General features: G+C 44.4%; 1 protein-coding gene across 1 annotated transcript in view; it reads left to right on the top strand.

Annotated features, from left to right (window-relative positions):
- The window catches only part of SORL1 (sortilin related receptor 1), a 78,479-nt gene that overhangs the window by 17,497 nt on the left and 35,796 nt on the right, over positions 1-25,186 (top strand). Inside the window, exons 5-20 of the mRNA XM_075839172.1 lie at positions 598-665; positions 1,751-1,931; positions 6,320-6,421; positions 6,806-6,972; positions 14,535-14,727; positions 14,850-14,964; positions 15,511-15,584; positions 15,667-15,755; positions 15,838-16,016; positions 16,660-16,846; positions 17,052-17,180; positions 18,203-18,288; positions 19,226-19,398; positions 19,493-19,624; positions 23,454-23,545; positions 24,915-25,161. Of these exons, the coding sequence (XP_075695287.1) occupies positions 598-665; positions 1,751-1,931; positions 6,320-6,421; positions 6,806-6,972; positions 14,535-14,727; positions 14,850-14,964; positions 15,511-15,584; positions 15,667-15,755; positions 15,838-16,016; positions 16,660-16,846; positions 17,052-17,180; positions 18,203-18,288; positions 19,226-19,398; positions 19,493-19,624; positions 23,454-23,545; positions 24,915-25,161 (2,214 nt within the window). The remainder of the gene's footprint in view (positions 1-597; positions 666-1,750; positions 1,932-6,319; positions 6,422-6,805; positions 6,973-14,534; positions 14,728-14,849; positions 14,965-15,510; positions 15,585-15,666; positions 15,756-15,837; positions 16,017-16,659; positions 16,847-17,051; positions 17,181-18,202; positions 18,289-19,225; positions 19,399-19,492; positions 19,625-23,453; positions 23,546-24,914; positions 25,162-25,186) is intronic.

Raw genomic sequence — 25,186 nt, 5'->3', positions numbered from 1 at the left:
GTTCAGTTTAGCGATCGTGGTGCAACTTATGTGCCAGCGCCTAAAGGGTCTTGGGGTTTTCTGTAAATAATTTGATATTGTGAAAAGTTCTGCAACTTTTTAGGAGACTTTGTGTTTCAATACCTCATCATTTTTAAGACCACTGCTTGCTGTTAGGGAATGGGAATATTCTTGTTCACATCCAGTGGCTGAAAACCTGTACAGACTTAGTCCTGCGCACTTAGTTGAAGACAATCCTCCCTGAGCTGAATCCATCAACAGCACAAATCTCTCTCCTGGTGGGATAGTTTGTTACAGTGTAACAGTGCCGACCCTTGGGGATTGTCTAGACTGGATACAACTGTAGCAAACTTCTCACTGTGAGATGGAGATGTTCAGGGAGGCCTGGCAACTTCTGGATGTATGCTCCCAATTATTGACAGCAAGCAGAGATCTTGAAAATAGTGAGCGAATGAAACACAAAGTCTATTGGAAGTTTCAGAACATTATAAAAGGATTCAGCTTAATTTCCACAAACCCCCTTATCGCTTCATGTAGACTCGTGCTGTCGGTCAATAGTCGGCATATATTAAAGCATTCATTTCTCTTCCTTTTAAGCTTTGGAAGTCTGAAGATTTTGGGCAGACGTGGATAATGATTCAGGAGCACGTCAAGTCCTTCTACTGGTAGGCGACTCCAATATTGATTCAGAGAAGTCTTCACCACAAACTCGTTATCCTGCTGGGCTGTAACGTGCCTGATGGATAAAATATTAGACCATTTCTCGGACAACTGCAGCCCCTCAACAGTAACTGATAAATTGTTCATAAAGGGGGTCAGTCCCTACTTGTTAGCAGGGTCCCTTGACCATAATCTGATCACAACCTGCTGAAACCCCGGCGATCAACTGTGATCTGTGGGGGAACCTGGCAGTAAGTTTTCAGTTTCCCTGCAGCGCCACCACAGGAGAAATGAAGTATTACAGTGTCCATTCATACCAATGTGATGTCTGTGTAATGCAGGACCGGTTCAGAGAGAGAGACGCTCTATGTAACCGCTCTCCACTCTGACCAAGAGATGAGGACCCTGAACAGAGGACCCCCCGATATTATCTCACAATTCACTAATAGGGGGTATGGCAATGTTTTTTTTAAACGGACAACCCCTTTAAACGATATATAATTATTTTTTTTTAAAACGTAATTCTGCGATTTGCTTTTTGTCCTTCACCTTTTTCGCATGAAATAGGTTTTCCTGTTGCTACAAAAATTGTCGGTAATATAAATGTTGCTTTAATTTTTGGCCACGGGAAACACTCATTCATATGACATCACAACCAGCAGTCACATGATATAATCAGACGACCACATGGGGGAATCCCCTCATAGTGATCTACCTGTGCCCGATGGGGGTAACAAACCTTACCCCCCATTGTGCCGCTTGTTAGGCCTCATGCACATGGCTGTGCCCATAATCACAACCCGCGATTGTGGGCATGGCCGGCCACCGACATCTGCGGCCTGAATTTTTGGCCCGTGCTCCCATACAAAGTTTGGGAGCACGCCCCGTAAAAGGCAAAAGATAGGACATGTTCTATCTTTTGCGGTAGAGTTCTACGGCCCGGACACCTATCCGTAGCGATACGGAAAGGCGTCCACGGTCAATAGAACTGAATGGGTCCGTAATAGCAGACCCTATTACGGTCCGCAATTACGGAGATTTTTTACGGTCGTGTGCATGGGGCCTTATTGTGTATTTTTTCTCCCATCAGGGGCTTCTCTCCTCTTGACAAGCCAAACACGGTTTACGTGGAACGCCATGAGCCCCGAGGCACCTCAACCGTCCTGCGCAGCATCGATTATTTCCAGTCTCGTGACAACGCAGAGCTGATTATCGAGAACGTGGACGGCTTCCAGCTCAGGGAGAATTACATGTTTGCCACAAAGACCATGGTAAGTTATCTGGAAATAGTTACATTGTAGCAATATACAAGGATACATTGTAGCTGCAGGATCGGGCCCCTCCTGATGCAGCTATACATTCTGGTGTACCCCGCTGACATTGTGCAGGTGTATCCAGTGTGCGCGCTCTACTACACTGCACCGTTACTATGTCAGGCCATGAGGTGAGATCAATATAGCGCTGCATTCCCATTGTACAGTAAATTAAACCTTGGTCCCAGTGGAGACCGCTGTGCGCAGGAGCGGCTTATCGGTGTGGGGTCTGGGTGTCGGACCCGCACCGATGACATACTGATGACCTGATAGGTCATCAGTTGTCAGAAGGTGAACAACCCCTTTAAGGTCCTGTTACAAGCGAGCATCGATACAAACTGATACAATACAGCATGTCATTGGGCGCTCATTTGCTCCATTCAACCCGAGCAATGATCGCTAGTAAGGGCTGAACGGTCGTTAATATAATTGTTCATCCACATACATTTGGTTAGTTTGTTGGCTGATTGCTGCCTTATTTACACAGGGCAATGATCGGGAACGAGTGTTCGTACAAGCGCTCGCTCGCCCGTGTTTGGTCTAGACGGCTGAGCACAGGATGCGTGCACTCTCACAGACTGACCAGGCTATTATACATTGTACAGGGTAACGTTCTAGTGTAAACTTCACGCATTGAAAGTATAAAGGGGTGTAATATTAGGGTGGGGCTGCACGGGTGAGCTTAGGCTGCATGCTCTCTTACAGGCTGACATAGTCTTAAAGGTTACATGTCATACCAGCATCTGGAAATGCAAACATAGGCTGCGCGAGCAAGTGTAGGCTGCATTCACAGTGTTAGGTTCAGTGTAGTATTAGGCTTAGGCTTCACACACTCTTACAGGCTGACATACTCCTGAAGGCTACATGTCATATCAGCACTTGTAAATGCAAGCATAGGCCGCACGAGCAAGCAGAGTATTAGGTTTAGTCTACACAGGTGAGCATAGGCTGTATGCGCTCTCATAGGCTGCATGCGCTCTCATAGGCTGCATGCGCTCTCATAGGCTGCATGCGCTCTCATAGGCTGCATGCGCTCTCATAGGCTGCATGCGCGCTCATAGGCGGCATGCGCTCTCATAGGCGGCATGCGCTCTCATAGGCGGCATGCGCTCTCATAGGCGGCATGCGCTCTCATAGGCTGCATGCGCTCTCATAGGCTGCATGCGCTCTCATAGGCTGCATGCGCTCTCATAGGCTGCATGCGCTCTCATAGGCTGCATGCGCTCTCATAGGCGGCATGCGCTCTCATAGGCGGCATGCGCTCTCATAGGCGGCATGCGCTCTCATAGGCGGCATGCGCTCTCATAGGCTGCATGCGCTCTCATAGGCTGCATGCGCGCTCATAGGCTGCATGCGCGCTCATAGGCGGCATGCGCGCTCATAGGCGGCATGCGCTCTCATAGGCGGCTTGCGCTCTCATAGGCGGCATGCGCTCTCATAGGCGGCATGCGCTCCCATAGGCGGCATGCGCTCCCATAGGCGGCATGCGCTCCCATAGGCGGCATGCGCTCTCATAGGCGGCATGCGCTCTCATAGGCGGCATGCGCTCTCATAGGCTGCATGCGCTCTCATAGGCGGCTCAGGAAATTATATGGTACAGGGTAATGTAGACTGAATGTACAAGTGAGTGTACTGTTACATATTCTCATAGGTTGCATGAATTCTCGCAGGGATCTGGGGGTCTCCTAGGAGGTGCACCCCTCTCCTAGGCTGCGCAGGCTATTATACACTATACAGGGCAGGGTAGGCTTCACAAGTGAGCTCCGGCTGCTTGTACTATTCACAGCTGCATGTGTGAGCTTGGGGTTAGGTTTAGGCTGTTTGCGCTATTATAGGCTCCAGGATTTAGACGCACAAAACTCTCGGTGCGATTCGCTCTTCCGTTTTACCATTAGTAAATTCCAGCACTGAACGTGTTTTTCTAGTCACAAGTATGAAGCCGCTGCAATCTAGTTGTCCTGCGGGGTGACGGCCTTGACTTCAGAAGAATGAGGAAGCGGCTGCTGTTACATATCATATCTACCGTCGCATTGCAAGTTCTTATCTTTCCACAGAAAGTTTTACATTGGGGCTGCGTACAGACAGCGGTAATACCCCCCCCCCCCCCCCCCCACCTTATACATTTATATTGAGGATCCTGTTTCTGGCTGCAGTTAGAGCTCTGCACGGCGTAACTCACATCACGTCAGTTAAAGAAGAACGTTTGCTTTGTATGGACTGTGCACCCCCAAAACATACTAGTCAGGTCCTGCAGTCATGTGTTACCCCAGCTCCTCTGCCCCCTTTACACACAACCTGCAAACAATGGAAAAAGAGGCCGGTGTTACCATACTGACCGCACGGCGTATAGGTTAGGTTTGTAGTCACATAGCTCTGCATAGGAGCTGCATACATACAGCAATAAGAGACTTTTAATGAAGATTATTTGTGAAGTTGCTTTATTTTTAATTTTAAATTCATTGGTTTCAAAAATGTACAAAGCCTTTATTTCCATGAGCCTGGATGAGCCGCTGAGCGAGGACGTCGCTGACACGGGGGGAATCTTCTGATTTCGGGTTGATAATACGCGTTGTGGTGACGGGTCGGGTGTAGCCTGCAGTTCTGTGGGTTATTCAGTAATTACATCCTCGTTTCCGGTCATTTGCTGCTGTTTGGGGTTTGACACATTTCGTTGTTTTCCTGTGAACAGAATTTCAGCTCTTCATTGTTAATGTATTCAGTTTCTTTGACAATATTCAACATTTTCCCTGCGACGCTGCAATGACACGAAATCCTATGTGGATATAAAGTGCTGAGACTGAACCTACACACTGCACATTATCTGCTCTAGCTTTAGGGTTTATTTCAGATATCACATCCAAGCAGCCTCATATATCTACCGCTGATCCCGAAGTTAGACTTTATATCGATTATTAATAGCATTAATCTACGTGTGATACAGGATAAGTAATGTACACAGTGACTCCATCAGCAGAATAGTGAGTGCAGCTCTGGAGTATAATACAGGATGTAACTCAGGATCAGTACAGGATAAGTAATGTAATGTATGTGCACAGTGACCCCACCAGCAGAATAGTGAGTGCAGCTCTGGAGTATAATACAGGGTGTAACTCAGGATCAGTACAGGATAAGTAATGTAATGTATGTACACAGTGACTCCATCAGCAGAATAGTGAGTGCAGCTCTGGAGTAAAATACAGGATGTAACTCAGGATCAGTACAGGATAAGTAATGTATGTACACAGTGACTCCACCAGCAGAATAGTGAGTGCAGCTCTGGAGTATAATACAGGATGTAACTCAGGATCAGTACAGGATTAGTAATGTAATGTATGTACATAGTGACTCCACCAGCAGAATAGTGAGTGCAGCTCTGGAGTATAATACAGGATGTAACTCAGGATCAGTACAGGATAAGTAATGTAATGTACACAGTGACTCCACCAGCAGAATAGTGAGTGCAGCTCTGGAGTATAATACAGGATGTAACTCAGGATCAGTACAGGATTAGTAATGTAATGTATGTACATAGTGACTCCACCAGCAGAATAGTGAGTGCAGCTCTGGAGTATAATACATGATGTAACTCAGGATCAGTACAGGATAAGTAATGTATGTACACAGTGACTCCACCAGCAGAATAGTGAGTGCAGCTCTGGAGTATAATACAGGATGTAACTCAGGATCAGTACAGGATAAGTAATGTAATGTATGTACTCAGTGACTCCACCAGCAGAATAGTGAGTGCAGCTCTGGAGTATAATACAGGATGTAACTCAGGATCAGTACAGGATAAGTAATGTAATGTATGTACAGTGACTCCACCAGCAGAATAGTGAGTGCAGCTCTGGAGTATAATACAGGATGTAAATCAGGATCAGTACAGGATAAGTAATGTAATGTATGTACACAGTGACTCCACCAGCAGAATAGTGATTGCAGCTCTGGAGTATAATACAGGATGTAAATCAGGATCAGTACAGGATAAGTAATGTAATGTATGTACACAGTGACTCCACCAGCAGAATAGTGAGTGCAGCTCTGGAGTATAATACAGGCTGTATCTCAGGATCAGTACAGGATAAGTAATGTATGTACACAGTCACTCCACCAGCAGAATAGTGAGTGCAGCTCTGGAGTATAATGCAAGGTATAACTCAGGATCAGTATAAGAAGAGTCTGTTCAGCTGTCTATTGTGTATGACTTCCTCGTTATTATATATGTTCCATGTATATATAGGATTTTTCTTATAACATCCAGGCGGTTTACTGTCGGTCACCTGGGCACCATTTGTGATTAGTATTGCCGCACGTCTACCATCCCTCTCTTTTTCTTCTTTTTTTAGCATCTGCTGGGTAGTAAAGACCAGTCCTCGGTGCAGCTGTGGGTCTCTTACAACCGCAAACCAATGCAGTCAGCGCAGTTTATAACCAGGCATCCAATCACGGTGAGTCACTGATGTGTCGCTCTTGAAGTTGCTGTTGCATGGGATTTGGGCTTCAGATATGGGGAGTCCTCAAGTCTTCTCTTAAAATTCCTTTAATCCGACATTTGATCATCCGGAATGTCTGATAATCCGGCACTTGTTTCCAACACAGAACTGCAATATAATGTTACATTTCTATAAGTCAGCAGCAGCAGAGCAGAGACCCAATGAACTGCAGATTTTTTGCATTTTTATTTTGGCCCCTGGTGATATCGAAGGTTTCCTGCACTTACAAGTGAATTTCTTTGACTGTCCAATAGTCCAGAATATCTGACAATCCAGCATTTTACAGACCACATGACTTGATTTTCTTGAGTAATTAAAGGGAAATGTCTTCCTCTCCAGGAATATTACATCACTGATGTCTCCGAGGATCAAGTGTTTGCATGTGTCAAGCACAGCAACAATGTAACGAACCTGTACATATCAGAAGTGGAGGGTCTTCGCTTCTCTCTGTCACTGGAGAACATTTTGTATTTTAATCCCGGAGCCGGGAAGGAGACGCTTATCAGGTACCGGGACATTGATGTTTGTATTGTGCGCTCAGCTCATGGTCGTCCTTGGAACTTGACCTCTATTTGCCAACCACCTGCTGACTGTCTCCATCACGCGTCACTGCACAATATACATGTGCAAAAGGTGAAATACTGAGAACTTTGCCCTGGTGTCCCAGATGAGCATCAGGGCCGATAAGAGGCAGAATATCTCACAATAACATTTCACTGAGAATCTCAAAAACATCTTTATCTTTAAAGGGGTTTTCCGGTTTCGACAATCCCTACTTATTAGAAGGGTCCCATGACAATCAACTGATCATAAAGTGTCCCCCTGCTGGAACCCCTAGTGATCAGCTGTGATCTGTGGGTAAACCTGGCAGTAAGTGTTCAATTTCTCTGCAGTGCCACCCCAGGAGAAATGAAGCATTGCACTGCAACCAATCACATCAAAGTGTTATCTGGGTAATGCACGACAGGGCAGGTCCCCCAGAGAGAGACGCTCTATGTAACCACTCTCCACTCTGACCAAGAGATGAGGATCCTGAACAGATCCCCCTTATATTGGGACGAACAATCAGCAGAATAGTGAGTGCAGCTCTGGAGTATAATACAGGATGTAACTCAGGATCAGTACAGGATAAGTAATGTAATGTATGTACACAGTGACTCCACCAGCAGAATAGTGAGTGCAGCTCTGGAGTATAATACAGGATGTAACTCAGGATCAGTACAGGAAAAGTAATGTAATGTATGTACACAGTGACTCCACCAGCAGAATAGTGAGTGCAGCTCTGGAGTATAATACAGGACGTAACTCAGGATCAGTACAGGATAATGTAATGTATGTACACAGTGACTCCACCAGCAGAATAGTAAGTGCAGCTCTGGAGTATAATACAGGATGTAACTCAGGATCAGTACAGGATAAGTAATGTAATGTATGTACACAGTGACTCCACCAGCAGAATAGTGAGTACAGCTCTGGAGTATAATACAGGATATAACTCAGGATCAGTACAGGATAAGTAATGTAATGTATGTACACAGTGACTCCACCAGCAGAATAGTGAGTACAGCTCTGGAGTATAATACAGGATATAACTCAGGATCAGTACAGGATAAGTAATGTAATGTATGTACACAGTGACTCCACCAGCAGAATAGTGAGCGCAGCTCTGGAGTATAATACAGGATGTAACTCAGGATCACTACAGGATAAGTAATGTAATGTATGTACACAGTGACTCCACCAGCAGAATAGTGAGTGCAGCTCTGGAGTATAATACAGGATGTAACTCAGGATCAGTACAGGATAAGTAATGTAATGTATGTACACAGTGACTCCACCAGCAGAATAGTGAGTGCAGCTCTGGAGTATAATACAGGATATAACTCAGGATCAGTACAGGATAAATAATGTAATGTATGTACACAGTGACTCCACCAGCAGAATAGTGAGTGCAGCTCTGGAGTGTAATACAGGATGTAACTCAGGATCAGTACAGGATAAGTAATGTAATGTATGTACACAGTGACTCCACCAGCAGAATAGTGAGTACAGCTCTGGAGTATAATACAGGATGTAACTCAGGATCAGTACAGGATAAGTAATGTAATGTATGTACACAGTGACTCCACCAGCAGAATAGTGAGTGCAGCTCTGGAGTATAATACAGGATGTAACTCGGGATCAGTACAGGATAAGTAATGTAATGTATGTACACAGTGACTCCACCAGCAGAATAGTGAGTGCAGCTCTGGAGTATAATACAGGATATAACTCCGGATCAGTACAGGATAAATAATGTAATGTATGTACACAGTGACTCCACCAGCAGAATAGTGAGTGCAGCTCTGGAGTGTAATACAGGATGTAACTCAGGATCAGTACAGGATAAGTAATGTAATGTATGTACACAGTGACTCCACCAGCAGAATAGTGAGTACAGCTCTGGAGTATAATACAGGATATAACTCAGGATCAGTACAGGATAAGTAATGTAATGTATGTACACAGTGACTCCACCAGCAGAATAGTGAGTGCAGCTCTGGAGTATAATACAGGATATAACTCAGGATCAGTACAGGATAAGTAATGTAATGTAAGTACACAGTGACTCCACCAGCAGAATAGTGAGTGCAGCTCTGGAGTATAATACAGGATGTAACTCAGGATCAGTACAGGATAATGTAATGTATGTACACAGTGACTCCACCAGCAGAATAGTAAGTGCAGCTCTGGAGTATAATACAGGATGTAACTCAGGATCAGTACAGGATAAGTAATGTAATGTATGTACACAGTGACTCCACCAGCAGAATAGTGAGTACAGCTCTGGAGTATAATACTGTATATAACTCAGGATCAGTACAGGATAAGTAATGTAATGTATGTACACAGTGACTCCACCAGCAGAATAGTGAGCGCAGCTCTGGAGTATAATACAGGATGTAACTCAGGATCACTACAGGATAAGTAATGTAATGTATGTACACAGTGACTCCACCAGCAGAATAGTGAGTGCAGCTCTGGAGTATAATACAGGATGTAACTCAGGATCAGTACAGGATAAGTAATGTAATGTATGTACACAGTGACTCCACCAGCAGAATAGTGAGTGCAGCTCTGGAGTATAATACAGGATGTAACTCAGGATCAGTACAGGATAAGTAATGTAATGTATGTACACAGTGACTCCACCAGCAGAATAGTGAGTGCAGCTCTGGAGTATAATACAGGATGTAACTCAGGATCAGTACAGGAAAAGTAATGTAATGTATGTACACAGTGACTCCACCAGCAGAATAGTGAGTGCAGCTCTGGAGTATAATACAGGACGTAACTCAGGATCAGTACAGGATAATGTAATGTATGTACACAGTGACTCCACCAGCAGAATAGTAAGTGCAGCTCTGGAGTATAATACAGGATGTAACTCAGGATCAGTACAGGATAAGTAATGTAATGTATGTACACAGTGACTCCACCAGCAGAATAGTGAGTACAGCTCTGGAGTATAATACAGGATATAACTCAGGATCAGTACAGGATAAGTAATGTAATGTATGTACACAGTGACTCCACCAGCAGAATAGTGAGTGCAGCTCTGGAGTATAATACAGGACGTAACTCAGGATCAGTACAGGATAATGTAATGTATGTACACAGTGACTCCACCAGCAGAATAGTAAGTGCAGCTCTGGAGTATAATACAGGATGTAACTCAGGATCAGTACAGGATAAGTAATGTAATGTATGTACACAGTGACTCCACCAGCAGAATAGTGAGTACAGCTCTGGAGTATAATACAGGATATAACTCAGGATCAGTACAGGATAAGTAATGTAATGTATGTACACAGTGACTCCACCAGCAGAATAGTGAGTACAGCTCTGGAGTATAATACAGGATATAACTCAGGATCAGTACAGGATAAGTAATGTAATGTATGTACACAGTGACTCCACCAGCAGAATAGTGAGCGCAGCTCTGGAGTATAATACAGGATGTAACTCAGGATCACTACAGGATAAGTAATGTAATGTATGTACACAGTGACTCCACCAGCAGAATAGTGAGTGCAGCTCTGGAGTATAATACAGGATGTAACTCAGGATCAGTACAGGATAAGTAATGTAATGTATGTACACAGTGACTCCACCAGCAGAATAGTGAGTGCAGCTCTGGAGTATAATACAGGATATAACTCAGGATCAGTACAGGATAAATAATGTAATGTATGTACACAGTGACTCCACCAGCAGAATAGTGAGTGCAGCTCTGGAGTGTAATACAGGATGTAACTCAGGATCAGTACAGGATAAGTAATGTAATGTATGTACACAGTGACTCCACCAGCAGAATAGTGAGTACAGCTCTGGAGTATAATACAGGATGTAACTCAGGATCAGTACAGGATAAGTAATGTAATGTATGTACACAGTGACTCCACCAGCAGAATAGTGAGTGCAGCTCTGGAGTATAATACAGGATGTAACTCGGGATCAGTACAGGATAAGTAATGTAATGTATGTACACAGTGACTCCACCAGCAGAATAGTGAGTGCAGCTCTGGAGTATAATACAGGATATAACTCCGGATCAGTACAGGATAAATAATGTAATGTATGTACACAGTGACTCCACCAGCAGAATAGTGAGTGCAGCTCTGGAGTGTAATACAGGATGTAACTCAGGATCAGTACAGGATAAGTAATGTAATGTATGTACACAGTGACTCCACCAGCAGAATAGTGAGTACAGCTCTGGAGTATAATACAGGATATAACTCAGGATCAGTACAGGATAAGTAATGTAATGTATGTACACAGTGACTCCACCAGCAGAATAGTGAGTGCAGCTCTGGAGTATAATACAGGATATAACTCAGGATCAGTACAGGATAAGTAATGTAATGTAAGTACACAGTGACTCCACCAGCAGAATAGTGAGTGCAGCTCTGGAGTATAATACAGGATGTAACTCAGGATCAGTACAGGATAATGTAATGTATGTACACAGTGACTCCACCAGCAGAATAGTAAGTGCAGCTCTGGAGTATAATACAGGATGTAACTCAGGATCAGTACAGGATAAGTAATGTAATGTATGTACACAGTGACTCCACCAGCAGAATAGTGAGTACAGCTCTGGAGTATAATACTGTATATAACTCAGGATCAGTACAGGATAAGTAATGTAATGTATGTACACAGTGACTCCACCAGCAGAATAGTGAGCGCAGCTCTGGAGTATAATACAGGATGTAACTCAGGATCACTACAGGATAAGTAATGTAATGTATGTACACAGTGACTCCACCAGCAGAATAGTGAGTGCAGCTCTGGAGTATAATACAGGATGTAACTCAGGATCAGTACAGGATAAGTAATGTAATGTATGTACACAGTGACTCCACCAGCAGAATAGTGAGTGCAGCTCTGGAGTATAATACAGGATGTAACTCAGGATCAGTACAGGATAAGTAATGTAATGTATGTACACAGTGACTCCACCAGCAGAATAGTGAGTGCAGCTCTGGAGTATAATACAGGATGTAACTCAGGATCAGTACAGGAAAAGTAATGTAATGTATGTACACAGTGACTCCACCAGCAGAATAGTGAGTGCAGCTCTGGAGTATAATACAGGACGTAACTCAGGATCAGTACAGGATAATGTAATGTATGTACACAGTGACTCCACCAGCAGAATAGTAAGTGCAGCTCTGGAGTATAATACAGGATGTAACTCAGGATCAGTACAGGATAAGTAATGTAATGTATGTACACAGTGACTCCACCAGCAGAATAGTGAGTACAGCTCTGGAGTATAATACAGGATATAACTCAGGATCAGTACAGGATAAGTAATGTAATGTATGTACACAGTGACTCCACCAGCAGAATAGTGAGCGCAGCTCTGGAGTATAATACAGGATGTAACTCAGGATCACTACAGGATAAGTAATGTAATGTATGTACACAGTGACTCCACCAGCAGAATAGTGAGTGCAGCTCTGGAGTATAATACAGGATGTAACTCAGGATCAGTACAGGATAAGTAATGTAATGTATGTACACAGTGACTCCACCAGCAGAATAGTGAGTGCAGCTCTGGAGTGTAATACAGGATGTAACTCAGGATCAGTACAGGATAAGTAATGTAATGTATGTACACAGTGACTCCACCAGCAGAATAGTGAGTGCAGCTCTGGAGTATAATACAGGATGTAACTCGGGATCAGTACAGGATAAGTAATGTAATGTATGTACACAGTGACTCCACCAGCAGAATAGTGAGTGCAGCTCTGGAGTATAATACAGGATATAACTCAGGATCAGTACAGGATAAATAATGTAATGTATGTACACAGTGACTCCACCAGCAGAATAGTGAGTGCAGCTCTGGAGTGTAATACAGGATGTAACTCAGGATCAGTACAGGATAAGTAATGTAATGTATGTACACAGTGACTCCACCAGCAGAATAGTGAGTACAGCTCTGGAGTATAATACAGGATATAACTCAGGATCAGTACAGGATAAGTAATGTAATGTATGTACACAGTGACTCCACCAGCAGAATAGTGAGTGCAGCTCTGGAGTATAATACAGGATATAACTCAGGATCAGTACAGGATAAGTAATGTAATGTAAGTACACAGTGACTCCACCAGCAGAATAGTGAGTGCAGCTCTGGAGTATAATACAGGATGTAACTCAGGATCAGTACAGGATAAGTAATGTATGTACACAGTGACTCCACCAGCAGAATAGTGAGTGCAGCTCTGGAGTATAATACAGGATATAACTCAGGATCAGTACAGGATAAGTAATGTAATGTATGTACACAGTGACTCCACCAGCAGAATAGTGAGTACAGCTCTGGAGTATAATACTGGATATAACTCAGGATCAGTACAGGATAAGTAATATAGAAAGTTAGGGGGAGTTCACACTGAGTTTTTTGGCGCTGTGTTTGACGGAAACTGTGCCAAAAACGTCAGAAATCGCCTCCAATTTATTGTAATGGGAGGTGGAGGCTTTTTTTCCCCCACAAGCCCAAAAAAAAAGCGTCATGTCTTTTCTTCAGGCGTTTCCGTCTCTGACCTCCTCTTGACATCAATGGGAGGCAGAGAAAGCATTTTTCGCGGCAGTTTTTTGCCCTCTTTGGCGCTCAATGGCTGCGGCCGAAAAACGCTGTGAAGGAATTTTGAGGCAGATTTTCCGCCTGCAAAAAACGGAGTGTGAACTAGGCCTTACCCTACCACGTATTACTGTATAATGAGGTCTGATGATACCAGCACTTGCCCCATTACATGAGACGTCTGGGCCTGATCAGCATCATTCGTATTTGCTTCTTCTTTCTTTTTGTAAACCCGCCTGAAGAAGGGGCCGCTGCGCTCTCAAAGCTTCATATATCATTTTTATGGTTCGCCTATAAAGGTCTCATACCTATAATACTTTTTTGACACATCCGTATTTAACAGAGCTACCTCTTTCTTGGGGGTCATAATACACAATGCAAGCAGCCCTGCACTAAACCTCGAGCACTATATTGCCCCACCTAATAATTGCCCCACCTAATAATTGCCCCAACTAATAATAGCCCCACCTAATAATTGCCCTTACTATAAACTTTCCCTTTCAGTGTCGGACATTTCCACAGATCCTCCTATTACTGTCTCCATCTGGATTGCTCTGTGTTGATTCCTTAAAGAGCCGGTGTCCAGTCTTTACGTCAGTGAAGCTTAATCTCTGTGAAATTAAAAGTTCCAGAACTTTCTAATAAACTTTGTGTTTTAATTCACCAATTTTAAGATCTCCGCTTTCTGTCAATAAAGGAGAACATTCCTGTTTACATCCAGAGGATAAAAACAATGTACTAATGTAGTCCTGCTCACACAGCTGAGGGTGTGTTACAATGTATCAGCGTAGGCTAGCTCAATTCTCTGACATTCATGACTTGATACATAGTAGATTGTTGGACTCGAGCTCTGGGGATATTACTCCACGTGAAGAGTTTTCTATAATGACCAGTTTCTTAAGTTGCTGATTTTATTTTTGTCTCCAGGTATCTTGAGAATGAACCGTTTGCCGACCTGCACCGCGTGAAAGGTGTAAGAGGCGCGTACATCGCCAATACTCTCACCGGGCCCCTGTCCAAAGAGAACGTGGCCTCCGTCATCACCTTTGACAAGGGAGGAACATGGGAATTTCTTCTGGCGCCGGGGTACAGCGGTTACGGGGAGAACGCACGCTGCATGGTGAGTGGTCGTCACAGTGTATCGGCTCGTTAAGACTATGAAGGCAGCTGGATAATGATGGATACAATGTGTCCTCCACCCGGCACTGACGCTTCTCTGTTACACATTCTCTTCTACTGCAGAATTCAAAGGACTGTCAGCTCCACCTGGCGCAGCCGCTCAGCCAAGTGACCTCACAAGGACGGGTCATGCCCATCATCTCCAAGGAGTCTGCGCCTGGGATAATTGCAGCAACAGGTAGGTGTGTGTGTGTGTTTTGGGATTCTGATGGGTGTAAATTGCAAATCCACTATGTCTGAACTTACTCTTAAGGGCCGTTAAAACAATGTATTTCAATGGGGCCGTTCACACCACTGTTTTTTTTAATGGAGGGTGGGAACGGTCTGTTGGAAAAAAAAAAAAAAAATTTTTGTAGGCAGAAAAAAAGCTGCCTTAATATCCCTTTAGGAACCGCGGTAAGAAAGGACATGCCACTTCTTTCCCTCGCAAGCGGCTAAGAGAAGAAAAAAAATGCCTCTTCCTCCCATTGAGATCAATGGGGGGCGATTTCGGCCGTTTTTTGGCGCTGATTCTGACGTGGTATAAGCGTCAAAATCTGCACCAAAAAAACTCAGTGTGGACTGGGCCTTATGGTTCTGTGTCGGCGCTCCTCTATTTTTTGTGATTAGGTTGAAATGAACGAAGACTTGTCATGCAGAGCACAGAACATTCCACATGTGTATATATATATATGATAAACTGTATCCATGTGCAGATCGGTTACACACGGCTTGTCTTTTATAGGTTCAGTGGGGAAAGAAACGATCGGTAAGATTAACCTGTATGTGTCCAGCAGCGCCGGGGTGCGGTGGAGAGAGGTAATATCCTCAGTGATTTCTTATTCTCCGATCACTCGGCCTCCTTGCCGCGTTTCCCTCATTATTTTGCCCTTTTCTGCAGTCTCTCCTTGGACCCCATTTTTGCACTTGGGGCGATCACGGCGGCGTGTTGGTGGCGATTGCACAAGGAGTAGAAACCAACCAGTTAAAGTACGTCACGACACGTTTCCGATTTTATAATATTGTCTTTTTTTCTTTTTTATGTGATATTCTATTTTCTAATCGTCTCCAGATACAGCACAAATGAAGGGGAAACGTGGAAAACATTTAATTTTTCGGACAGTTCGCTGATCGTCTACGGGTTACTGACGGAGCCCGGAGAGAAGAGCACCGTGTTCACCGTCTTCGGCTCCTACGTTCACAAGGGCCACAGCTGGGTTATATTACAGGTCAACACCAGTGATGTCCTTGGTATGGACTTTTCGGGATTTGAGTTCGCTATGTAGAGGGTCCCGGTTTTAACATAATTGGGCACAGGCCGCATAATGTTGTGTAGATGCGATGTTGCTGAAGGCTCCACTGAACCCATTAAATGGCCGCTAAAGTGCCAGTCAGGGTCTGGAAAATATCAGATCGGGTATGCCCACCCATCCAGCAGAGCCAACTGGGATCACAGCACCGTCCCCGGCATCGCCTCATCACTTCTTTTGCCTCCGCTCCTCCGTTTTTGTGCTTTGGGGCCAATTAGAGTAATTCTTTGCATTAGATATAGATCTCACGCAGCAGCCGTAATCTGTGCTGGTAACGGTGTTTACATGGGGCTGCAGCACAAAGTCACTACTACGACTCCCAAAAACCTGTATATTAAGTTTTTAATTTTTTTGGGTGATTTTGCCCAGATTTTTGCTCTTAGTTATCAGAAATCTATACTGCAGTAGCGTGTCACATTTTTTTTTATGTAGCGCAATTTAGGCGCCGCTTACCCTTCGCGTTCTGCTCGGACAGGTTTTTATAAGGCCTCGTTCACACGATTGCACTGAAATGTGGCTGAAATCCAGGGCTGGGCCGTATCATTGTCACTTTACTGTATTGACGCTCTCGGTTTGCCGTACAGGAGTCCCGTGCACTGAAAACGACTATAAGCTCTGGTCTCCTTCCGATGAACGCGGCAATGAATGTCTGCTGGGAAGCAAAACCGTTTTCAAAAGGCGAACCCCACATGCCACCTGCTTCAATGGCGAGGACTTCGACCGGCCAATCACAACCTCCAACTGCTCGTGCACCAGACAAGACTTTGAGTGGTACGGGACGTCATTGACCTTCAGTCAGATGTTACACGGGGGCAGAGAGGGATTTGCAGCCCCCCCACCGCAGTATTAGGCGTTTGGTGGAGTTGTAGAACCCTCTTAATATTTCCCTCCACCACAAGCGCTGACGTTTTCCGTAACATAAAAAAAGCGACGTCTCCTCTAACCGGGTGTTTTTTGTTTGTTTTTTTCTCTCTAGTGATTATGGCTTTAAATTAAGTCAAGATCTAAGATCTGAAGTTTGTGTTCCTGACCCGGAATTTGCAGGCAAGCTCTACCTTATCCCCTCGCCCTGTCCGGTGGGAACAACCTACAAGAGGACCAAAGGGTGAGCTCCGCAGTGGACGTCAGCGTGGCCCTGTATGATATTAGGCTGGTTATAGCCCGACGCTGTTCCGGACGTGCGGTCATTTTGTAGAAATTTAAAGGGCCGGTCCAGTCTACTGTAAATAAGTCATTGTATAATGAAAAGTTCTGCAAGTTTCTAATATACCTTGTACTTTGATACATCACAATTTTCATGATTATTTACATACAGAGACTGAAAAGTCATCAGGCCTAAAACCTTGACCGTGTGTTATAATAGTATCCGGCCTAGATAATCGTCCTTGTCAAGTGACCCCGGGAAACTGAATAGAAACACAGTCAGTAACTAGGACCCCCTGCACATGGCCGTAGCAGTAAAATAGGACATGCCCTATTTTTCTGCGATTGCTTTCTGCGGCCCAGACGCCTTCCCGTATATATACAGAAAGGTGTCTCCATGGGCAATACAAGTCAATGGGTCTGGACTTTGAATCGCAATTACGGAACCGTAATTGCAGATCAAAATTATGGTCGTGTGCACGGGGCCTGAGGTCGCTTTTATACCGGCCAATTATCGGGCAAACAAACGTTCACAGAACACTCGTCCGCGATCATTGCTCTGTGTAAACCACGCAGCGATCATCCGATGAACAATCAAACACTCATTCATCGGCTGATCGTATCGTTTCTGCAGCAGAAAATATTCTGGTTGTCGGCAGCTCATCTTGGTGTGTAAACAGGGAGACGCGCTGCCGACATGATGGACATGTATGGGGACGAGCGATCGGAGTAACGAGCGCCTGTCCCCATACATAGCGCCTTGTGGGAGGAGCAAACGAGCACCGATCAATGAGCGCTCGTTGTTACAGCCAAAACGGGCCAGAGTACGAGGACCCCAATGACTGCGTCCGTACATATGTGTAATGGGTTTATAGGTGTTACAGATGGGAAGAGATGACTGTGTTGTATGGATTTGGTTTTGCACTTGATGTCAGAGATATTACATCGTTGCCGCACGTCTTAACAGTTAGGTCCTCGGTTTAGTTACCGCAGGATTTCGGGAGATACGTGTTCTGGAGGAGACGTAGAGGCGCGGCTGGACGGAGAAGACGTTCCCTGTCCTGTGGGAGGTAAATTACATCCAGATTTGTTGAACGCTGTCCATCGGTCAAGTGTCCCGTCTCCCCCCTCCCTTCCCCAAACATAGAACTTTCTTTTTAAAGAGGTTTACCTGTAAATAAAGCTTAATTACTGTATAATAAAAAATTCTGCAACTTTCTAATGTACTTTGTTCTAATTCCTCACCGTTTGCAAAATTTCTGACTGCTGTCAGTGAATGGAAGCAATCTTGTTACTATCAAGAGGCTGAATGCCTGTACAGACCTAATACTTCTGTGAGCTGGTTACATTTGTATCCAATCTAGACAATCCTCTGTGAGATTCCAGTCTGATACATTTTACCTGGTACATTGCAGCTAACTGTCGGGACAGGAGAGAGATTTGTGTTGTGTTTAGCTTGCTGAGGCTTTTGTAGACTGGATACAACTGTACCAAAGTCTCAACTGTGAGAAGTATTGGATCTGTACAGGTTTTTAGTCTCTGGAGTTAAACAATGCTTTTCCTATTCACTGACAGCAAGCAGAGATCCTGAAAATGGTGAGGAATTAAGAAAACACAGGTGTAGATCCTTTTTAGGCTTTATTTACATAGAAACAAAAAAAAGTAAGTCTTAAATTGTCTATTTTCTTGAGATGAATTGTTCGTGAATACCAGATGGAGACCGCAGAAGTGCTGATCGGGGCTGATCCCGGAGACCTCTATGGTCTGGGCACTTCTCGGTCACATATTTTGCTGCGGTTTAGTCCGGGCTGCAGTTTATTGTATGATTGACAACTGTACACAGATCACCATCTCCAATCCATTCTGAGTCCTGTTCCTTCCATTGACTGCCCTTGTATATGGGAGACGGTGTAGTAGCTTACTAGGTGAGCTCTGCTGCGTCTGTCATACGCATGGCCACGCGTGATCAGCTTCTCACTTATATTCTCTCTCTCCGTCATCCTAAAGAGGAGAATGAGTTCATCTTGTACGCCATGAGGAACGCCATTTACCGGCATGACCTGTCGTCCGGGGTCAGCGAAGAGCTGCCGCTGAAGGGTCTGCGGGGGGCTGTAGCCTTGGACTTCGACTATGAAAGTAACTGTTTATATTGGGCTGACGTCACTTTGGACATCATACAGGTAACCGCGTCTCCCTGCCCAGTGCAGCCGCGTGCAGAATCCCAGGACGGCTCATGAGAACGGGGAGGAAATTAATGTCTTCACTTTCTTTTAGAGACTCTGTCTAAATGGCAGCTCCGGGCAAGAAGTCCTCGTCAGAAGCGGGCTAGAGACTGTGGAGTCCTTGGCGTTTGACCCCCTGAGCCAGCTGCTCTATTGGGTGGATGCTGGAATTAAAAAAATCGAGGTACCAGGAGACATTTATTGTGTACAAGGTTGGCAATAGGGCGAATAGAGCGAGTGGGTTTCCTTATTACCTTCTGCTGTTTAAAGGGGTAGCAACTTCGTAAATTTATTACATTACTTATCCTGTTCTGATCCTCAGTTACATCCTGTATTATACTCCAGAGCTGCACTCACTATTCTGCTGATGGAGTCACTGTGTACATACATTACATTACTTATCCTGTACTGATCCTGAGTTATATCCTGTATTATACTCCAGAGCTGCACTCACTATTCTGCTGGTGGAGTCACTGTATACATACATTACATTACTTATCCTGTACTAATCCTGAGTTACATCCTGTATTATACTCCAGAGCTGCACTCACTATTCTGCTGGTAGAGTCACTGTGTACATACATTACATTACTTATCCTGTACTGATCCTGAGTTATATCCTGTATTATACTCCAGAGCTGCACTCACTATTCTGCTGGTGGAGTCACTGTATACATACATTACATTACTTATCCTGTGCTGATCCTGAGTTATATCCTGTATTATACTCCAGAGCTGCACTCACTATTCTGCTGGTGGAGTCACTGTATACATACATTACATTACTTATCCTGTACTGATCCTGAGTTACATCCTGTATTATACTCCAAAGCTGCACTCACTATTCTGCTGGTGGAGTCACTGTGTACATACATTACTTATCCTGTACTGATCCTGAGTTACATCCAGTATTATACTCCAGAGCTGTACTCACTATTCTGCTGGTGGAGTCACTGTACTTACATTACATTACTTATCCTGTACTGATCCTGAGTTACATCCTGTATTATACTCCAGAGCTGCACTCACTATTCTGCTGGTGGAGTCACTGTGTACATACATTACATTACTTATCCTGTACTGATCCTGAGTTATATCCTGTATTATACTCCAGAGCTGCACTCACTATTCTGCTGGTGGAGTCACTGTGTACATACATTACATTACTTATCCTGTACTGATCCTGAGTTATATCCTGTATTATACTCCAGAGCTGCACTCACTATTCTGCTGGTGGAGTCACTGTGTACATACATTACATTACTTATCCTGTACTGATCCTGAGTTACATCCAGTATTATACTCCAGAGCTGTACTCACTATTCTGCTGGTGGAGTCACTGTGTACATACATTACTTATCCTGTACTGATCCTGAGTTACATCCAGTATTATACTCCAGAGCTGCACTCACTATTCTGCTGGTGGAGTCACTGTGTACATACATTACATTACTTATCCTGTACTGATCCTGAGTTATATCCTGTATTATACTCCAGAGCTGCACTCACTATTCTGCTGGTGGAGTCACTGTGTACATACATTACATTACTTATCCTGTACTGATCCTGAGTTACATCCAGTATTATACTCCAGAGCTGTACTCACTATTCTGCTGGTGGAGTCACTGTGTACATACATTACATTACTTATCCTGTACTGATCCTGAGCTATATCCTGTATTATACTCCAGAGCTGCACTCACTATTCTGCTGGTGGAGTCACTGTGTACATACATTACATTACTTATCCTGTACTGATCCTGAGTTACATCCTGTATTATACTCCAGAGCTGCACTCACTATTCTGCTGGTGGAGTCACTGTGTACATACATTACATTACTTATCCTGTACTGATCCTGAGTTACATCCAGTATTATACTCCAGAGCTGTACTCACTATTCTGCTGGTGGAGTCACTGTGTACATACATTACATTACTTATCCTGTACTGATCCTGAGCTATATCCTGTATTATACTCCAGAGCTGCACTCACTATTCTGCTGGTGGAGTCACTGTGTACATACATTACATTACTTATCCTGTACTGATCCTGAGTTATATCCTGTATTATACTCCAGAGCTGCACTCACTATTCTGCTGGTGGAGTCACTGTGTACATACATTACATTACTTATCCTGTACTGATCCTGAGTTACATCCTGTATTGCACTCCAGAGCTGCACTCACTATTCTGCTGGTGGGGTCACTGTGTACATACATTACATTACTTATCCTGTACTGATCCTGAGTTACATCCTGTATTATACTCCAGATCTGCACTCACTATTCTGCTGGTGGAGTCACTGTGTACATACATTACTTATCCTGTACTGATCCTGAGATACATCTTGTATTATACTCCAGAGCTGCACTCACTATTCTGCTGGTGGAGTCACTGTGTACATACATGACATTACTAATCCCTGCTTGTTCAGTGTCTGCACAGAACTTGTATTTGCATTCTGGGAAGGGGCTTCTGTATACCAGGCACTGCACTGTTATCTGAAGTAAGAAAACTAACTGCCCCCTAGGGCAGTGTTTGTCCACAAGTTTGCTGACTATTTCCAAACAAAACCAGCAGAATTGTGAATGAAGCTCTGGAGTATTAAACAAGCTGTAACATGTCATAGTCATACCTAGTATCACACACCCAGCAATTACATGCACCTTTCATAGATTTTTTTTTACCTTTTTTGTTTTTGTTTTGTTGTTTTTGTTTTTTAATTTGTTTTATTTAAAATGTTGCAAACAAACGGAAAGATTTACATTGATACATCAGCCATTCACATATCAGATGATACAATCCTATACACACAGTAGAAATAATTACATTTCTGTAGCAACATTTTCTTTCTTGTTTATTTTCTTTGGTTGAACTGAACGGTTTTGTTACTACGGTTACTATCGTCCCACTATAAGAAAACGTGCGTGAGTTGGAAACATTCGATTAGTTCAGATCAATAAAGGTGCTACTAATAATCTAGATGGACGCGCAGAGCGTCTCCTCCTCCACAGATTCAGCAGTGACCAACCATAAACCCCACATTTTTTTAACTTTATCAGGACAGCCCCGATGTTGATCCACCAAATGTTCATAGGGTATTACCGTGTTAATTCGTGTTTTCCATCGTGAGGGCGATGGGGGGAGGGGGGCCGTCTCCTATCCAATGCATCGCTATTACTTTTCTAGCAAAAACTAAAGTTTCTCAGAAGAATATACGTTTATAGCGGGTCCAGTCTCCAAATGTTGCAATTGTAGGAGAATTAGGAAATTCAGTAGGTAAAAGGGACGTAAGTAAATTAAACACTTGTGACCAAAAGGAAGAAATGTAAGGGCAGTCCCATGTAAAGTGCCAAAAATCTGCCTCTAGACAGTAACGCCTATGACCTGGGTATTCTGCCCATTCTATGTAGTCTAATAGGGGTCGAAGAAGCCTGGTGAATAATGCTGCACAGTGGAATCATTATTAGTCGCCGGAGAGACTATCAGGTGATCACGTCCGTTCTGTCAGGAGTGAGATCTGGAATCCACAATAACCACAGATCATACACTGGCAATGGTGTCGCGGTCACCTCAGCCAATCACAGACGAGTATATAATGCAGAAATAAGCCCTTTAGGGGCCTGTGGTTTTATTATACCTGTAAGGGATACGCCGATAGAGTGACAACACCGGTTGGGAACGGGGATTGAAAGGCGCGGCGGAGCTGGAAATATCTGCACCAATGTAATAGGGGAAGGCGGTGAAGCTCCTGTAGATGAAGTAGGGTAAGAAACGTTCCATCGTTACCCCCAGGTTTACAAAACTGACGGTCCGGTACAGCCTGGAAGGACGGTAATGTGCGGTTATGGAAGGGTGTCCCTAAAATGTCATGGGGTCTTGGCGGTGCGCCCGCTGTCAGCGCCACTTTATGCAGTAACTCTTTTTGTCTTGTGAATTGAGGATTTTCTAAATAACTAATCGGACTGTTTCCATTTTTGTTCCTTTATCTTCTGGGTTTCTGTTTTGTAGGTCGCCAACCCTGATGGAGACTTACGTCTGACTGTTCTCAACTCCACCGTTCTGGAGCGCCCCCGTGCTCTGGCTTTAGTGCCCAAGGAAGGGTGAGCAGCGATGTATGAGAGTCCGTGTACGGTGCTGCAGCCCATATTGTGAACTATGAAAGGGGGCATGCATTTTGGATAAACTTTTTTTTTTTTTTTTTTGGGGGGGGGAGGGGGGTGCATATCTGGTCTCTCCACTATCCGCAATGTGCGCATTACACGACATCCCAATTCCGTCAGTGGGGGTTGTTTGATTTTAGTGTCCGTGCCGAGTCCTCTAGAGTAGACCCTAGGTTCTCACCGTGTTGTGCACCGCGGGGGCTACGTGACATGCAGAGGAAGGTCACGGTAGGTAAACCCCTCTAGTAGAATATTAGGGGATTTTAGAAGTTGTAAGTGGCAATTAGAAGGAATATGAAGTGTTTCCTATTTTCTGAGTTTGCGGCTTTGCTTGGGAGCGGCGTCCGCTGCGAGCGGCTCAGAGCGGAGACCCAGCGCGTCTTCTGAGTATATTTTCTTATAATCCCACAGGAACAGCCACATCCTAATGAGATGATTATAAGCTTCAGTTTTAGTGGGATCCCAGAAACGTTTGCTTTCTCTTCCTCGCCACGAACATCGCGTGTCATAGAAACAGCCGCCCTGTGCTCAGTCTTTGCTGATGGGGGTTGTAGTAGTCGTGCCCTAAGGGTAATACTTATGTTATTTATTATTCTCCGTGTCGGCTATTATTTAATGGGGTTTTCAAGGGTTAGAAACACATGGCTGATTTCTTCCAGAAACAGCGCCACTGCTGTCAATTGGTTGTTTGTGGTATTGCCGCTTCCCTCCATTGAACTGAAGAGCTGCACTACCACATACCACCTGTGAACAGGTGCGGCGCTGTGCTTGTAAATGGTCAGCCATGTTTTTCTAATTCTCGAAAACCCCTTTAAGGGTGGATTCACACGTTTTTTTTGCCGCGCGGCCGAAAACCGCACTAAATAAAGCATTCGTGTTTACCGCAATACGACGCGGTTTTGCAAATCGCTGTGAAGATGCATACGTTTTTCGCTCGCACGGCCTACCACGCCGCGTGAATACACCCTATCTCCGCTTCATAGGGCACAGGTATCATCTATGACTCCAGCTCATCTGCACTGCCTGAAATCCACCTTCTGTCTCATTAGAGGCTCAGGTTGGTTCTCTTTCTCTCCCCTCTGATTTACACTGCAGCTCTGCTTGTTCAAATCAGCAGGAAGTCAGTGCGCAAATATCTGGTTATAAATGACAGGTAAATTAATCACCAGTGAGAAAAAGCAGATTACTAGGAAACTGCAGCACATGGACGGAGCCCTCGCCGGTGGGAAGATCCCAGAGAGCACAATAACAGCCATATATGTTCCTTCATTAAACTTACGCAGATTAACCCTCCTGTTGCTGTTTTCAGGCTCATGTTCTGGACAGACTGGGGAGACGAACGCCATGGAATCTACAAGAGCGAGATGGATGGATCCGGAGTGACGCACCTCGTCGCGGATGGCGTTAAATGGCCCAATGGCATATCTGTGGACGAGGACTGGATCTACTGGACTGAGGCCTACATGGATCGGATAGAGAGGATCGACTTCAATGGCCAGCAGAGGCAGGTGGTCTTGGATAATCTGCCCCACCCATATGCAATAGCGGTGTTCAAGGTAACGGAGAGAACCGTGTCTTCAT

The sequence above is a fragment of the Rhinoderma darwinii genome, chromosome 10 (genome assembly GCF_050947455.1).
Source record: "Rhinoderma darwinii isolate aRhiDar2 chromosome 10, aRhiDar2.hap1, whole genome shotgun sequence".
NCBI lineage: Eukaryota > Metazoa > Chordata > Amphibia > Anura > Rhinodermatidae > Rhinoderma > Rhinoderma darwinii.
The sequence above is the reverse complement of the archived record's forward strand: the minus strand, read 5'-3'. Positions and strand labels throughout refer to the sequence as shown.